Genomic DNA, 19076 nt, shown 5'->3' with positions numbered 1-19076 from the left:
CTGCCGGGCGGCTCACAGGAGTATTGGGTCCGACTTGTCCTAAGGACAAGTCGGCCTAATGTATGGGGGCCTTAAGTCAGACAGTACCTGAAATATCTGACTGGGAAGAGCAATTAACAGGCTTGGATGGGGACCACTGCTTTGAAGTCAGATATCTCCGGTTCCCGAGGGCCGATTTTTTAAATTCTTATACCTATAGAAAGAGGGGACCCTCAGCTTTCAGTCTAGGGCCCTTAGACTCCTGGGGGGGTTTCTGGGTACTCAGAACCCCCCTGCGTGCGCTACTGCCCCTGGGACTCAGGATCCTGTGTGCACCGTGACATTGCACCCTTTATAAATACGCCACTGATTGGAAGTAAAGCTGCCACATCCAGTTGGCTCCTACTTAGGGGTAAATTTACTCAAGTGTGAATTTAAAACGTGCAGCAACCCTCTCTCCCCCAGCAGTGTAACATATTCTATATACTTCTGGAGGTTCATTTACTAAAGTGTGAGTTTTAAGAAGTAAGAGATATTGCCCATAGCATTCAGTCAGATTATAACTATTATCCTCTAAAATGTAATAGATAAATGATTAGTAGAATTTGATTGGTTGCTATAGGCAACACCTTTCACTTCTAAAAACTCCCACTTCAGACACTTAACCCCCTTGTGTTTTATAATAATCAGCATTAATATCTGTTCAACTGAAAGTCTGTGACCCGGCCTCTTACAGTTCCGGACCGGGTCCAATACTCCTGTGAGAAATACAGTACACTAATCTTGTCGTCACCACTAACTCACCTATAATCTAATGATAGGAACTTCCATTCCAGACTATGCCTTGACGTGAATTCTTCACATGATTCCTCAACTACACACATTTCCTGCAAATCAAAGATAGAAACAACCATAAAGTTCAGGTTTCCGCTACAGGTACTTCTAAAGAAAATACTATGAATAAATTATTTCCACATTGGAGCATGAAGGACTGCAAGTGTTTTATTCAAGTACAAGTAATCACAAACGTAACACAATAAGAGGTAGCTTGGAGAAGAGATAAACTGGAGATAAAGTGGAGAAAAGGTAAAAGGAGATAACGCACCAGCCAGTCAACTCCCAACTGTCTTTTTTCTAGTCATTTTGTCCCCCGTATTTTGGGAACCAGCCCCGGACCTGGAGCCTGGGGCTGGTTTTAAAAAATCAGCGAAGCCCTATTTGTCGGGTTTCCTGATTTTTTAATACAAGCCCCGGCTCCTTCAGCCTGGTGCTGGTTACGGCTGTGGGGTGGACCCCACGCCGTTTTTTTTTTAATAGGTAAAAGGGTGACTGCTGCCCTAACCCAGCCCATTATTATAATTTTGGTCACATGTGAAGTGTGAATAGCCCAAATCGGGAGAGTGTGTACGGTGGTACAATCCTTTTCTTGCGACTGTTTGGACGGGAGTACATCAGACGTCGCAAGTAAAATTGTACAGGTGTGTACGCGCGTGTCGGCTGTTGTTTGTGGACGGTCCGACGGGAGTACGGTCGGCCGAACGCTTGCAAAAAAAAAGGATTGTATAGATGTGTACCCAGCTTAAGACTGGTTAGGAAGTGACAAAGTACAGGTTCATGGGGTCTATTTACTGAGGGATACATTTTATAAATGTTCTAAAAATTAGAAGATGTGATGTTACCCATAGCAACCAATCATATTCTGTCTACCATTTTCTAGGCTGCAACAGAAAAATGATAGACATAATCTGATTAGTTTCTGTGGGGATCATCACCTCTTTTCAGCTTTAGTATATTTACCCCCTAAGGAGGGCATGTAATTATTGTAGGTGTCGATTTTTTTTTGATGCTCGAACAAAATCAAGCAAGGTCAGAAAACAAGTGGATCAGCGAATCACTCGCCAATCTACGTATTTTAGTCAAAACTGCTGGCTTTTTCGTAAAAAAATTTCTTCGACATATTGACGGTATTGGCGGGAAATGACTAAAAACCTTCCAAAAACGAATACAATTAAATAGCAAAGTCAGACTAATTGAATATCCCCCTAAGACTTAATGGGTGCTAGATGATGGTCTGACAGTCGGTGTACCAACATCATGATCACTACTGTTCAAATGCCAGACAGGATCTGACAGGGTCTATTCTCCCTCGTGGGGGTCCATGACCCCTATATAGGGAGAATAGAACCTGTGGTGAGCGCAGTGAGACACTGAGCCTGCAAGGTGCTTCTTTGCAATTGCCCCCCTGTTGGAGTACTGGCTTTCAGGATTCCTATGTCGGCATACTGACTGCCATACCATACCCGACTTTACCAACCAGGCTTTTCACCCTATAATAAACAGACCCTTATATCACAGGATGAACAGCATACTAGCTAACATGATATTGTGGTTACAGATTATACGAAATCACTCACCTTTAAAAACTGAGGTGTTGCAAGTCGGACTGTAGCAATGAAGCACACCTGCTTGCTGGTCTGTGATCTGTACATTCTTGAAACAGTCTCTTCAAAGCTACTACATGCAGAGAGAGGTACTGCAATAATAGCATGCATGTGAGTACTTATTCACATGAACAATATGTTCTTAATTGTTGTACTACAGAGGATGTCCTCACACTTTATATTTCCTTTTTTAAAAGCTCAATACTTTCGTGATGATGATTTTAATAGGATTTCTCAAGGCTGCATCTTCTTTTTATACATACATGTATTTACCATTTCTATTGCTGAAAGAGGAGTACACTACTGCATATACGCTAGTCTGCCTGCTGTCCAGGAAGGCTTATTGCGTTATACCAATATCAGATCAATGCTGAGCATGGTGGGAGACCCAAGATTACCAGCAATCTGCAACCTTTTCCAGTGTTCCCACACAGCTAACCAATACCTACAGACACTCACTGGCTGGTGAGCTGTGTGAAACCCAACTCTGATCAAACACTACTACTCTGTCACAAGCCTGTGATACCCATATATACAGTTGTATAGTATCAGATTAGTATCAGCTCATCTGTATATGCACAGACAATGGAGCAGGTCCTTAATGACCCACTGGAGTGCACACCGGCCGTCAGTCAGTGCATAGACACTGGGCGGTATACTGAGTGATATTGCTCAGAAGGGCTAAAATGAGCGATATCGCTCATCGATAGAACTCAGCAAGTGGAATCTGTGACGTTATCTGATTAACAGGTCAACGCATTGTAATGACCCTTTTCTCAGTGCTAATAGGCATTCTGCATCAGTGCTTATTGCACTGATGCAGGATGTCTCCAATGTATCAAAAACAATCCCAATAAAGAGCCAATAAAGAAAGTCACCTCTACTACAATCTATGTCCACCTATATAACAATAGAATTATGCTGATGCCATACATAATTGTTAGTCCTTTGCCATGTTGGACAAGTGAAAGAATTTAAGAAAATGGTGGACATTACTGTGAGACTACGCATGCTCCAGCAACCGCAGTGAGATTGTATTAAGCATAACGCCATTGTTAGATGGTGTTATATGTTATTTGAACCTTCCGTTGGCTAACTATGCCAGGTATGATCTACTGTCATCTTCAGAGCTGTGGGGACGGAATTCTCTGCATACTGGAAGTTGGTAAATCTGGCAGCATTTTATCCCCCATAGAAACATATTGGGGTGTGCGGTTGCCTGTGGGAATGGAATGATCGCAGCAGGCACAAGAGACACTTGCTGGGGTTATAATTGGGGGTTATACGAGATCCCTGATTTTGGCCTTTCCTGTACTACTTGCTGGCTGGCATGGACAGAGCGCTTCTAGTGTTGGTGTAAGGAAACTGCATGAAACTAGCACATGAAAGAGGAATAACAGCAGTGTTGGGACTTTTGTAGTTTCACGGCGCCAGCATGGCGCCGTGCATCCGAGTCCCCTTGCGGGGCTCGTTTCGCTCGCCCACGCTGCGGGCTTGGTGGCTCGCTACGCTCGCCACGCTATCTAAAATCAACTCCATGCCAACATGGATAGTGGGGGTATGAACTATCAATGTTGCCATGGAGTTAAGTTATTTTATTTTACATAGTTTGCTGAGCGTAAAAACCAGAAGTAGCACGGCGCCAGAAACTACACAAGTACCGCAGTGTTTTGTAGTTTATTCACAGTCAGTTTGACACAAAAACAAAATGTGTCACATCGAAAAATAAAGCAAATATACAGTACAGACCAAGTAAAAAACATATTGCACACATTGTAAACTGAAAACGCTGCTCTGACTTTCCTTTTAACTCTCTGTACCCCATAGTACTTTATTAGACAGATTGGGGCTGAACATCTCACTACTTAAAATATAGTCCCTCCCTATATTGTTTTCTTAGTGTTCTAACAAGCATGCTTTAGACTCAGAGGTGAAATGAGGGCACTGAATCACACTGCCTGAAAGGGATGAGAAGGAAATGCAATGTGGTTTCTGGAAGGCACACTGAGGAATTTCTGCAGAGGATGACCTATTTGGAAAGACACCAGCGGCATTTCAATTGCTGTACTCTGAAATAAGGCAAGGCAAATAAATACGGACAATTTCCATTGTGTTTTATTTACTTACTGAAACATTTGCTAATGCATGTACTTGCAAAATGTTTATGAAATGATTTCTGAAACATTTACCTAACAATATTTTCACTGTAGATTATAGTATGGAAGACATACAACACTCTGTTGGGAATTCACTTTTTAAAACTGTTGTTTGATTGTTAAGTGAGTATTGTTACATTTATAGAAATATAAAAGTATGACTGGGGTAAATAAAATATGGATTGTAGCCATGCTCTAGGGAACCCTAATAGTGCATGTTTTCATCAGGGTGGAGTTTACCTGCTGGCGAGCAGGTCTGAATAAGGCCCTTAGTCTGCAGGTGAGTCGCTCTCCTCGCTCTGCCAGCTACTGAGAGAGAAGCGCTGAGTAGCAAAGGACCGGTACCTGGACAGGTTCAGGAACCTCAGTTGTGGGAAGGCATGGAAAAGGGAGAGCCAGCTGAGGTTTGCAGATTCACCTTTGTAATAGGCCACACGCCAGGCTCCAGCTGTCGACGGTGGGCCAGTCGGCTGCGCGCCACAGGATCTGTGTAGGGGGCGGGCTAGAGTGCCTACAGTGTGGGTGGGGGGCATGCCCTGGGGCGTGCTAAAGTGCCTACAGCATGGATGGGGGCATGCCCCATCATAAATCAGTGAGGGTCATTGACAGGTTGTGACCTTGCCCACCGTTCTCTGTCCTTACCCTGCAACTGTACGGAAGTCAATTTAAATAAAACCGTGTCCAATGATTCAATCCCACATGCTGTCTCTGTGTATGATTTTGGCTGGGGGTATTAGAAACGGTCAGGCAGGGATGCAGCGAGCTGTCCTCTTCCCTTAAAGCAAGGGATTGGAGGGAAACAGACAGCAGCAGTCAGGCAGGAAATGTGAAAAGTCCCATTGAAATCAATGGATGGTCGCTGAGAGAGTACTGCCGACACAGGCACACTCCTGCACTGCCATCGCCTCGCTCTGTGGACACCGCCAGCACCCGTTCACTGCCAACACCCCATGTCACAGTAAGTGTAGTATTGGTGTATATGACCCATACTATATACAACCCACACTATTTACTGCACTTTATCGGACCCATACTGTATCCAACAGACACTGTATCCAGTCCGCACTGTATCCCATACCGTATCTGACCTATGTGCACTGTGGGTAGGGCAGATGTAATATGTGCAGTGAGAATTAGATTTGGGTGAGTTATTTTATTTCTGTGCAGGCTAAATACTGGCTGCTTTATTTTTACACTGCCATTTAGATTTCAGTTTGAAAGCACCCCGACAAAATCTAAATCTCTCTGTACATGTTACATCTGCCCCACCTGCGGTGCACATGGATTTGTTCAAACTGTGCTTTGCAATTGGGTCTGAATTAGGCCCAGTATCCTAGGCACACTGTAACCCTGTATGTTTGTTGGTGAAGTGGTGTAACCCCATGTGTGTGTGCCAGTGCAGCGTGGCATTACCCGGTGTGTGCTGCTGCAGTGCGGTGTGACCCTGTGTGCAGCTGAGTTACAATGTGTACAAGTGGCACTGTGGTGTAATGTGAATTAATACTAATATGGGAACACATTTACATTCCCCATGTAGCCTCGCCAATATTTGGCGTGGTGCTCCTTTGGTGGGTACTGTCTCTATATTAGCAAGGGGGGGGGGGCCGGCGGGGACGACACCATTTGCTTTTTTTGGGACAGGGCACCAAAATAACTAGTTATGGCATTGAGATCATTAGGTTAATGAGAATATGGACATCGGCAGTCACAGGTTGACAACATGCACCTGGTCGACAGGGTCAAAAGGTTTACAGGGTAAATTGATTAAAAAGTAAAAGCCACTCAATTTTCGGGGGCCTCATGGCTGATTCGGGAGATTAGGCACGTATGCGATATGGGCTTTTTTTCCCCAAGAAGATCTATACATGGGAGCAACAAACACATTTCCCAGATGTGCATGCGAAGCAATTAGTGTGACATTGCATGAGAGGAGTGTGTAGTGGATGTTCTAATGGTACGGGAGCACTGTAATATTGCATCATTTGAACTGGAGCCCACTGTAATGTGATACAATATGAACTGGAGGGCATTGTAAATGTCATAATCTGATCTGTTCATTGTAATGTGGAATGTACTATAATGCTACATAATAAGCACTGGGGCACTGTAATGTGGCACAATATGAAATGGAGGCACTATAGTGTGGCATTATATGAACTGGGGCACTGTAACATGGCATAATTTTACCTGGATGGAGCTGACGCCACAGACCCTCACTGAAATGCCAGGGCATGCCTGCATTTATCCAGACTCTCTAGGAAAATGGCAAGTTACCGCCCTCCTGTCAGTCAAGTTGTGAGGGGATCGCGATTCACATAAAGCAGATGATTCTCCTTGCCTATACTTGACACTTATATGCATTAATATGTGCCATTAAAATACAAGGGCTTTGAGAAGCACCATGTTATTTGCAATAAACAGAGACAGAATTGTCAGAGACCGTGTAGTAAGTTGCCGCTGGGCTCCAGCCCTAAAGAGGGCACTTCTCCCTTGTCTCCCGACCAGTTTTCAGACCAGATCACTGGCAGTGCCAGCGCTAAGCAGGAGACCTCATTTGATGACTGCGGTGACCTCAGGGCTTATTAGCCGCAGCCTCTACTATGTGAATACTTCTGCCCTGCTCCGGAGTCCCTGCACATTGGGGCAGATGTATTAAAGCTGGTGAAGAGATAAAGTGAAGATAAAGTGGAATGTGATCAGCGACGAAACTATCATTTCGGCGCCCCCCCCCCCCGCCGATAATAAAACACGCCCGCGACCGCGGGGGCTGCGGTGCTGTAGTTACGCCACTGAATGTGATAATGCACCAGCCAATCAACTCCTAACTGTCATTTTTCAAACATAGCGGATTGACTGGTGCGTTATCACCTTCTACTTTATCTCCACTTTATCTCCACTTTATCTCTGCACAAGCCTTAATACATCTGCCCCATTGTGTGCTATCAGCCAGCTGTGCTCCACCTGGCTCCTGCTGCTCTACCATCCACTACTCATGCCTTACCTCCAGCATCTATACTACTTGGGAGTTACAACCATTGATAGCAACTGTGAAAGAGACAGAATGCAATTTGTTGTTCCCCATACGTTTGCTATAAAGATAAAACTAAAAATAGAAATACTGCTTACCATTACTGTAAGACCGGAAGTTTCCTACAAACTTAATATACTCATAAGTTGGGAATTCTTTGGGGTTTAGAGTTCCTCTCAGAAGGTGACAGCAAAATTCCAAGTCGTTCTCAGCTTTAAAAAGGAAATATGACAGAAAAACACTTGTAACTCAAGAAAAAAATGTCAAATGACAGTTTCAATGTACACAAAGTGTTACAGATTTATATAAACACAGATGGATTTTATGTGGAAATCGGTCCTGCATATGTGCAATATGGATTTCCTCCTCTAGCTCGGTCCCCCTTAAGCAGGGGTGTAGCTTCGAAGACTACCAACATCACTACCAAAATAAAGCCCCATATGTCATGCGAATGGCACTCGTGGCATATTGAGTGTTCTATGCCGGCCTGACAGTCGGGATTCCAATAGTCCGTATACCAACACCTGAATCCCAACCGCCGGTACTCCGACAGGAGGGCGAGTGCAAAGAAACCACTTGCAGGCTCACTGCACCTGCCACAGATTTTATTCGCCCTCTATGGGGGTCATTACTTTATAGAGGCCTTGTTAAGCGTGTGCTTTGAGTGCAGCAGTATGTGCAGGGCTATTATTGCTACTAGAAAGAATGGTTGGAAACCTGCATAGGTTTGAGTCATTCCCTATCAGCAATTGCCCAGCTATCATTTACATGTCTCCAGAAGTTTTTTTATTGCTCCTTACCTCCAGTTTTACTTAGATCAGGTTCAAAGTGCGAGAGCCACCCTGCAGATGACGTTATGTCACCGTTTTTTGTCAGTAAGAAAACCGAGGGCTGTTAAAGCAAGAGGTGACATAAACCACTGTAGCGACCTGATTTGCTGACACTTTCAGTAGCAAGTTGCTAGGGTGCTCTGTCTGAGAAGGTTAGCCAATTAGGGATCAGGGGTGGAGTTGTGTGAGCTTAGAACAAGGAGGAAGTGAAGGTGAACTTCCTCTCGAAATCGTATGAAGATTAGTGGGGTGCACTCTCCCGGCATCGATATGTCGTTAGCACATGCCCCTGGACAAGGGATGGGCTGCACCATCCGCATGGGTGGGTGTGATGGGAGAGTTGAACACCAACGATGTTTTTTTTTTTTTTTTAAATATATTTTATTGGGTTTTCAACACAAGATAAAGAAACAAAAATCATACAGATGACCGATGAAAATTAAGCGGAACATGACAGAATCATGGTATCTAAACAGTATATACAGCAGTCCTATTTGACAGTGTCAAATACAAATAACTTTACTGTAAAATCAATGGGAATAGTAGAATGGTAATCCTACAAGATATAATTATATCTAATACAGAAGAAAATAGAGATAACACAAAATAAAACTACTATCTGACAATCAAAGAGCTGTATAAGGGGACGACGGGCAGACAGGGGAGGGGGGGGGGACAAACATAAGGGAGGCAGTATGGGGGGGGTAGTAGTGAGAGATCAAGGGCAGTAATTCCGGTGTAAATGGAGTGAAGCACAAATAAAACATAGCATGATTAATCTGTCAGGGATGTCAATTACCAGTCGCTATCCGACGCAGCAAGCTCCAGGAGGTATTTTCAAACAGTCTCATGATGTGATCTTGAGATTGGGTATCAAGGGTATTAATAAAGTACTCCCATTTTTTATAAAATTTCTCTACCCCTGTCTCAACGTCTGGGATCGTAGAGCGTCTATCGCAATATAAGATTTGGATCATTTTCTGTTTGACCTCTGTAAGGGAGGGAGCCGACCGGGTAGTCCAATGTATAAGGATGGTTTTCTTGGCAACTGTGATTATCGTGGCTAGAAGTCGAATTTTATATTGTTTATTCTGTTTGTCGGGGCCTAAGTTCCAATTTTTGAAGTTCCCACAGACGCATGCCAGTGGATCTGGGGTCAGGTGAAGGGAGAACATGGAGTTAATAAATTGAGTGACTTTGTTCCAGAATTTCCGTATCTTCCCACAACCCCAGATACAGTGAAAGAAATCTGCGTGCGAGAGTGAACATTTGACACAGGCACCTGTCTCTGAATTTGTCATGTGTTTCCTCTGAGCAGGGGAGATATAAGCCCTGTGGATCGTTCTGATATGAACTTCTTGTAAATAAGAGGAGTGTAGGTATTTAAGGGTGGTGTCGTATTGGGACAGAAGGTCAGGTAACAATGAGATGCTGGGGGTATCTGTGGACCATTTCTGTAAAGTTGTAGACCAGCTGGAAGACGCTGTTAGGGATATTAATGGTATGTATAGAGAACTGATTCTGTACGGGACAGAGGGAATGAGTTTGAGGAGGGATTGAAAAAGGCATGCCGTATTATCCGAATTATTCGGTTTAGGAAGTGATTGGACGTAATGTCTGGCTTGAAGGTACATGTAGAAGTTTTGGGAAGGGAGTTGGTATTGCAATTGGAGGTCAGCAAAAGAGAGCAATTCGCCTCCGGGGTCAAACACTTTATTAATGGAGGCTAGGCCTTTCATTTTCCATTGGGAGAAAGTGGAGTTAGTTATTGATGGAGGAAAAGCTGGGTTGCCCCATATAGAGGCATATGGGGAGTATAAGGGGCTACAATGAAATTTCTTCGAAATGGATATCCAAGCTCTGTATGTATCTGTAAATAAAGGATGTTCTTTAATAAAAGCTGGGAGGTCTGGCCATTTAGTGTGGAGCAGACCGTTTGGTGAGAACGGGGCAAATAGAGCGGAATCTAGTTGGGTATCTGTGTATGAACTATTGTCAAGCAGCCAGTCACTGATGCACCTGAAGAATATGGCATTGGAGTATTGTGTCAGGTCTGGAAAGCCCAGTCCTCCTTTGTTACGGGGTAAACGTAATTTGGCGAAGGCTATTCGGGGTCTTTTCCCTTGCCACAGGAAGCGAGAGAAAAGAGAATTGAGGACTTTTATATCTTTGGGTTGGAGTGTTATAGGTAACATCTGCATTATATAAAAAATTTTGGGGAATAGAACGCTTTTGATCGCCGCTATCCGTCCTAGCAGGGAGATGGGCAGAGACATCCAACTATCCAGGTACTTCTTGATTTTGTCAATTATTGGGGTAAAATTTATTTTATATAAGTCAGCAAGGTCTGAGGGAATATTGATGCCTAGATATTTAATGGAAGTGAAGGAGATGTGGAAAGGTTGGAGTATCGGCAATGTTTGGAAGAATAGTGGTGCGCCTTGAATTGGGAGGATCTCAGATTTGCTCAAGTTTACTTTATACCCTGAGACTCGGCCAAAGGCAGCTATCAAATCTAGCACTGCGGGAAGGGATGTGGATGGGTTGGAAAGAAACAGGATCATGTCGTCTGCATATAAGGACACTTTAAGCACATGGTTTTGGACAGAAATCCCCTCAATTAGGGAAGAGTTACGTATTGCGATCGCTAAGGGCTCTATAGCGATGGCAAATAAGAGGGGGGATAATGGGCATCCCTGTCTGGTGCCCCTTGAAACTGTAAATGATGAGGAGATAGAGCCATTGCAGGATATTTGAGATACTGGGGAATTGTATAAAGTGCGTAAGATATTAATGAAGCCAGGAGTAAACCCAAAGTGGTGCATTGTTGTAAAAAGATATTCCCAATTAACTAAATCAAATGCCTTTTCGGCGTCAAAGGAAACAATTAGTTTAGGGGTCGAGGGGGGTGTGTTTGACATATGATGGATAGTTCCTAGCAACTTCCTAACATTTATTACGGAGTGTCTGCCTACTATGAACCCTGTCTGGTCCGGGTGGATGATCCGCGGTAAATGGAATTTTAATCTGTCTGCCAAGATCTTCGTAAATACCTTATAATCAAAGTTAAGTAAAGAAATGGGTCTGTAGGATCCCGGCTGTGCTGGATCCCTGCCCGGCTTGGGGAGCAATCTAATAACCGCAGAATTAAAGTATAGCGGGATGGATTGGGTAGTAATAATATGGTTATAGAATTTAACTAAACTGTCACCAAGTCGGGGCAGGAGGATTTTGTAAAATTCCGCGGACATACCATCCGGACCAGGGGCTTTTGAAGGTTTAGATTGTTGGATCACTCTCGTGACCTCGTCTAATGTAATTGGGGCTTCTAGTCTATCGGCATATTCCTCTGGATATTGGGGGAGGGTGGGAAATACCCAAGGGGAAGGAAATGACTCTATCAGGGGGTTATTTGTGTGTTGGGGGGGCTCAGTATATATCTGTGAATAAAAAGACCTCATTACTTCAGTTATCTGGCTGCTTGACGACACCATAGTTCCGTCTGTGTTACGTAGGGGGTGTACTAGTGTGGTTGGCTGTGAGCCACGTAGAATGTTGGATAGGAGTTTGCCCGTTTTGTTTCCATAACGGTGGAATTTGAAGTTAGTTGAAAACATATATCTATCGCTTTTTGATTTTAGATATTCATCATAGTGAATTTTAGCTGTGTTGTAAGCTGCTTTATTGTTAGGGGATGGAGTTGATTTAAATGCCTGGAACGAGTTTGTTAGGTTTGTTTGTAAATCGAGGTAGGCTGTTGCCATTTTTTTATTTTCAGCTGCGACATAGGAGATAACTACTCCACGCATAACAGCCTTACCTGATTGCCAAAACAAAGCCGGATTTGACTCTGCACTCTCTGCGTTATTAAATTGAAAGTCCATCCAGGCTGCATCTAGTTTATTTCGGAAAGAGATAGATTGGGAGAGGTAATTTGGGAATTTCCATAGCCTGAAAGAACCTCTATTAGAGTTGGTGTGGAGTGTTATCCACATAAGAGCATGATCGGATAAACATATTGGTTCAATAACAGCTTCTTGGATATTAGGAAAGAGTGAGGAGGCTAGTAAGATATAATCTATTCTGGATAGAGTTTGATGCGCAGAAGAAAGACAAGTATAATCTCTCTCTATTGGGTTAATTGCCCTCCACGCATCTATTAGTTGAAGTTGTTTGGCTAGGGCCGGCACACCCAGTTTTGGTAGTGCAGTGGGGGTTCTCTGTGAGGAGGATCTGTCCAGAATGGGCGAGGATATTAAGTTGAGGTCGCCCAATAAAATTAGGGTAGAGGGGTCATACGGGAGTAACTTAGCAATTAGGGAGGTGAAGAAAGGTTTCTTGTATACATTTGGGGCATATACCGTGCAGAAAACATAAGGTACATTGTCAATAGAAATATCAACTATGAGATACCGACCGTCAGGGTCAATGTCGGTCTTCGTAATAGAGATATTTAAACAGCGTCTAACAAGAATAGCCACACCACGGGACTTGGAATTGAATGGGGCAGCCGCCAGTAATTTCCAGCCCATCATCTGTAATTTGAGATGTTCGGCTGCAGTTAGATGCGTTTCCTGGAGACAAGCCACATCCAATTTCAACTTGGTTAGGTAAGTGAGAATTTTCCTTCTTTTGGCCGGGGAGTTAATGCCTCCCACGTTCCAAGTTCCAATTTTTAATGACATTTAAGTAATAGGAGAGTTGTAACTGCACCAGTGTAAGACAGAAATACTAAATCCAATAGAAGTTAGGTTGTAGGAGGGGGGAGCGGACAGGACACTAGGAAAGCAACATACAGACAGGGGAGGATAGTACGACTCGTGAGTAAATAGGGCTAATAAAAGGTACATTGGCCCAATTCGAGTAATCTGAAATAGGCAATTAAGCATGAACACACAATTTATCATAATTGTGAAACTGAATCTTATCACTATGGTGATAGGAGGTAAAAACAATGAACCTCAAACCTGAACACTTTAAACAACCTTTGTGTATAGAATGTATACTAAATACGCTCTGACATTAATTTCTTTCTAATGCCCTATATATTATTAGGAACAGTGCTATCGTATTCAAAACATTTAAAGAACTATGGAAGCCTTGAAACTGACTATGAACATTTTATGAAGAAAACCTGATAGTTGTTAGGCTGTATTTCTGAGAAAACATATGATATCAATTTAGGCACATTGAACTATGCCATTAGGCGTAACAGAATGTATGGAACCTGTGGAGATCATCCGCGACCTGAGGGGGGGTCAGATATATCAGATGTATGATCACTATGTTGCCTTTCCTCCCTGAGAAACGACTCGGCATCTTGTGGGGTGTTGAAGTCTTTGAAAGAGGTCCCGTCAAAGATTCTCAATTTGGCTGGATATATCATTGCAAATTTTTTCTGCTCTGTCACCAAACGAGAGCAGATCGGGGAAAAGGCTTTCCGCGCACGAGACAGTTCCACAGAAAAGTCTTGGAATAGGTATAGTCTGGAGGATTCCCAGATGATTTCCTTTTTGCTCCGGGAGGCTGACCAGATGGCTTGTTTGTGGAGATAGTTAAGGCAACGAAACAATACCACTCGGGGGCGGTTAGATGTGGATGAGGAATTCTGACCCACTCTGTGGACTCTTTCGATCACCATGTCTCGGCAGTCCGATTCTATGCCTAATAGGGAGGGCAGGGTGTTCCGGACGAAGTGAGCTAATGCTGGCCCCTTGACAGCTTCTGGGAGGCCTACCAGACGGATATTGTTCCGTCGAGACCTATTTTCGAGATCATCCACCTTGTTCCAGAGTTGATAGTTGCTTTTGTCTAGCCGTGGTACATCTCTTTTAAGGCGGGAGACATCTTGAAAAATTTCGCCGACTCTGTGTTCGGTCTCCTCAACTCTGTGGGTGAGGTGGTGTAGCTGAGCTGTGATGTCTGCTACCGCCTTTGACAGTAATGGGCCCATAGTTGCTGTAATTGCATCTACTACAACATTATATGTGACATAAGAGTCTTGAGCTGCCACTGCTTTTTTATGGGCAGGTGATAGATCCTGGTTCTCAGAGTCAGTTGTCATATTCGGGTCAGCACGTCTTTTTTCCTGGCGTTGCTGAAGAGACTGCATGGTAGTGAATGGCAAGAGGGGTTTAGTTATGAAAGATGTTATAAAAGTTGTATCAGAGCGTATTGGAAGTAGTGGTCTAGGTGAGGCTCATATAAAATATGTTCAGTGCATGACCACGGTAGTTGGCATAGAGAATTAAATAGACAGGATCAGTTGTGAATGAGATTCAATTAGAATTAGCTATCTGTAGAATGTGAGTAGCAGACTGACCAGCATGTCTGCAATCACTGAGGAGATATTTTGTCTACAAGTGTATAGCATACAGTCAAATGTGAAGGTCACAAAGATCCTTTAAGGGGGTGGTGGAGGATGGCAGTGTCCACTTATGGCTGCAGACCGAATAGGGGAGAGACTGAGTCTCAGTAAGCAATAATAAGCTGGAGTGTGTCACTCAATTGCTAATAAAGCTTATGTGCAGCGTTTGTCTGGTAGCTGGGGAGTTGCTGCTAAGTATGGTTAGCGTGCAGAGATGCTGAGGCAGTTCAGCAGAGTTAGGGTTATACTCACTGTTGTGTGAGGGGGCTTTTCTATGTGCTGCTGCACCAAAGAAAATGGCTGCCAGTCTGTGGGGATGAGAGCCTCCAGATGGCGTCTTCTGCCTCTCCAGTTCAGGTAGACTGAGCTGATGGTCCTCTGGGGGCGTCCACGCAGGTAGGAGAGATGGTAGGGGGTATGGGAGGCGAGCTGTATAACTTCAGCGGGTTTTCAGGCCCGCGATCGTAGCTGCGGCGTCCGCGTCCCGGCTGGCTGCTAAAATCGAGGCCCCGGCTTTTCCGGCGGGTAGGCCGCAACCCGCAAGGACGTTGTATAACGTCCCCCGGCTCCGCTGCGCTGCCCGCCGGGTGTCTGCTGCGTCCGTGAGGTGGGGAGAGTCTGCTGGTGTGGGGATATGGGGTGTAAGACTCCCCAAAGAGCTTGTTTGTGGTAGCGTGATAGCGGAGCTCCAGAAAGGTGCGTCTGCTCCCTATCACGGTCAGGCCACGCCCCCCCGAACACCAACGATGTTTAAATGGTGTGTGTGATATTTACCCCCGCTTTTCTCGTTATTTTAGTAAGAAGTTTATATTTAAGTTAAATAAGTTTGGTTAAAGTGTGGGGCAAAAAAGGTTACCGATGGTGAGTTTAATGAATTGAAGTCTAGAAGTGCTAGTTGCTGGAGTTGTTAATATTGTGAGTTTCAGGACTGTGTTATTGTGGGATTTATATGTCTACTGTACCTTGGATGCTCCTGATCCTATTAATGTACAGCACAATGCAGTGACTCTGGGCTATATTTATTACAGTGCAGATTTATAGAAGGTATGCAGTCATTAGATCTACAGTGTCTAGTTAGCAATCAAAAGATCGACCACTATTGGTCGACATGGTCAAAAGGTCGACAGTCAAAAAGTTGACATGATCAAAAGGTCGACAGTCAAAAGCTTGACAAAACCTTGACAGGGTGAAAAGGTCGACATGGTCAAAAAGTCGACATTGTCAAAAGATCACCATGGTCAAAAGGTCGACATGACTTGAGCGACATGTGTCGACAGGTGGTATTTCATACCCTACCATCCACTATGGCGTAGTGGGAGAATATAATAGTGTGCCGAGCGTAGTGAGGACCAGACCTATGTCAACATAGACACCAAAAAAACACTAAAAACTCATGTTGACCTTTTCCATGTTGTCATTTTGACCCTGTCGACCTTATGACTGTCGATATTTTAACCCTGGCGAACTTTTGACTGTCGAACTTTTGACCCTGTCGACCTTTTGACTGTCGACCAATAGTGGTCGATCTTATGACTGTAGACCTAGACATTGTAGATCTAATATACCATAACCTGCCAACCTGCCCGAGAGAAATCCCACCCATGTGCACAGCTGCAAATGCGTTCTCATGTGTACCCTGTATGTGTGCCGTCTGTACGGCGCTGTCAACCACGGGTGGCTAAATAAAATGTAATATTAATAATAATTTCCCGAAATGTCTGGGAGACTCACAAACTTTGAGGGGTTCTACAGACTACTGTAAGATCAGAGCACATTGCCATATCACGCCCAATTACCTAGTGAAGTGGACAAAGGCAGAGCTTGATGATGTGAATCATTGCCTTGGCACTATAGTTGGAAGGACCATGATAACACAACTGGTTTTGCAGCGCACTTGCCCATTGACCATACTGTGAGAATGTTTGCCAGTTATATAACAGATGTGCAAATTTGAGAAATGGAAAAAACCTTGTGTGTTTATGCATGTCTACAAGTGAAATAATGGAGAGGAGAGTGCTCCACGAACAGTCTCACATGCAGAACCCAGTGCGGAATCCTTAATAAATCATTGACAGCTTTGGTGAATGTGTATACAGAGAGCTAAAACGGAGGATGATAGAGCCGCAGGGTCTGTACGGTATATTTAGCAAACTCTTGACAGAAAAAATTAGAACAGACCCAATTCAAGGCTCTCTAGACCTTGCTGAACGTACGCCACTTGTGTAGTATATCTGGCATGATTCACCCTGCGCATGCTCAGTAACTGAGTGCAGACAAATGCAGCGAAGCAGAATTGTACACAATTTGGGCACATAGGCCATTAAAGGGGAAGAAGGGGGAAATGGACTAAAATAGGTGTTCTAACGTAGGCACGGTTCAGTAAGGGCAATGGTGACTAGGATGTAAGCGATAATAATACACCAATTTTTCCGCCACGTATTGTACATCTATAGCACTTCCTGCTTCAACTCATTACCGAGACGAAGCAGTAAAGTACATCAATAAGCGATCTCCGCTAGAGCACACAGCGCATCAGCTTAGTGCTGATGATGTGCTGCGTCTCCCTGCCCATCCTGCTCCATGTGCACATGTACAAGATCTTGCTACTCACACAATGGGCCAGATGCACTAAGCTTCAAAAGTGATAAAATGGAAAGTGATAAACAACCAACCAATCAACTCACACCTGCCATTTCACAGACTGTGTTTGAAGACTGTCAGGTAGGAGCTGATTGGCTGGCTGTTTGTCACCTGGCCCATAAGATCTCACATGTAGCTGTGAGCTGGCTTCCACCACAGCCAGTGACAGCGCTGTCCCTGCTGTAAAGAGAGGGCAACAACACAGCTGTCAAAATCGATAGCCTGCAGGTGTGTTACATATATTTCACCGCATATCAGTGTGCTATCTTTTATGTATCTTTTATGTATCATAGACAGGGGCACACGTTATCCCCATAATGTCAAATAATGCATTTACCCTTGTGATGCTTATTCTTATCTTATGTAATGATGTTTTCACCAGAACATTTCCAAACCTCAATATTGTAGTAAACATACCAGCTGCCCTACACATTTCTGCCAGATACCTGGTTTATGCATCAGGATACACAATGCGTAATTAGTGGCATAAAACTCACAATTGAAATAGTTGAGAGATGCAGAATCTGTCACAAGCATATACGAAGATAGCATTTTATAGATGTCTGAATGCTCTTGTTCTGGTAGAAAATTCAGCAAGTTTTGATCCGTGATGTCAGACTGCGGAGGGAGAAAGACACCAGTACAGTATTTGTGTGTATAAAATAATAAATATGAATGAAGGATGTATCAGTGATGTTACACGTAAATGCCCTACCTTAGAGTGGATGTAGCTTGTAAATTAAATAAAAAAATCAAATGAAAGACCTGGCTAGCTCGTATTTTATAAAAAGTTTGCTTGACTATTAAATAATGTCTGTGTTTTAATCTATTAATCCCAGTTTATGGGGTTTCTAAAATAGGGTCTTAGAATATGAATTTGGGTTTCCATTATTATTATTATTATTATTATTATAATTTGATTTATAAGGCGCCACAAGTGTTTCGCAGCGCCGTACAAAGGAATTATTACATATCTTCCCACTTTGTCCTGTTTTTTGATGTTTGTGAGGGGATGGTACATAGAAATCATGGGCCAAATGTAATAGGGTGAGAGTTTCAGAAAGTGAGAGATTTTGTGAGAGTTTTCCCATGTTTTTTAAAGCAGCAATCAATTACATGGCAAAATCAACCTGGTTTTGCAGTGTAATTGATTGCTGCTTTAAAAAACATGGGGAAACTCTCCCAAAATCTCTCACTTTCTGAAACTCTCACCCTATTACATTTGGCCCATGTCAGGTCTACACATCTACATCACCATGAGATATCCAGTCCCTATAATAGCTTTCACTGAGGTGCTATAAAATACAGCACATTACAGGGTATGAGACACACAGGGTAACAGAACGGTAATGCTGGTTCACACATCCACCATATGGCTTCCATGCATGCTGGGAGCACTCTGCCAATGGCATACAGGGGGTCATTCCGACTTAATCTGAGCATGCGCATACTGCGCATACTGCGCATACTGATGTATGCACATGTGTAGGGTCCCTGGGCGAACGGACACGGCAACTTGCATAGTCACTGATCTGTTTGCATGGGACAGTGGTGCTTGCTGCGGGGGCAGGCGTTCCTGAGGGCGACGACGACGTTTAAAGCGAACGCAAAGCTGCAAATTTCAAAGCTTTGCGT

The 19076-nt window shown here is 43.8% G+C and overlaps 1 protein-coding gene across 5 annotated transcripts in view; it reads right to left on the bottom strand.

Annotated features, from left to right (window-relative positions):
- Nucleotides 1-19076, bottom strand: part of NPAS2 (neuronal PAS domain protein 2) — a 133728-nt gene that overhangs the window by 42882 nt on the left and 71770 nt on the right. For all 5 annotated transcript variants that reach the window (XM_083174369.1, XM_083174367.1, XM_083174368.1 and 2 more), the window contains exons 6-9: nucleotides 17939-18059; nucleotides 7703-7816; nucleotides 2394-2512; nucleotides 784-866 (exon numbers count right to left, since the gene is read on the bottom strand). In XM_083174369.1, the coding sequence (XP_083030495.1) occupies nucleotides 784-866; nucleotides 2394-2512; nucleotides 7703-7816; nucleotides 17939-18059 (437 nt within the window). The remainder of the gene's footprint in view (nucleotides 1-783; nucleotides 867-2393; nucleotides 2513-7702; nucleotides 7817-17938; nucleotides 18060-19076) is intronic.

Source organism: Crinia signifera, chromosome 2, assembly GCF_055691185.1.
Source record: "Crinia signifera chromosome 2, ASM5569118v1, whole genome shotgun sequence".
In the NCBI taxonomy this organism is placed as follows: domain Eukaryota; kingdom Metazoa; phylum Chordata; class Amphibia; order Anura; family Myobatrachidae; genus Crinia; species Crinia signifera.
The sequence above is the reverse complement of the archived record's forward strand: the minus strand, read 5'-3'. Positions and strand labels throughout refer to the sequence as shown.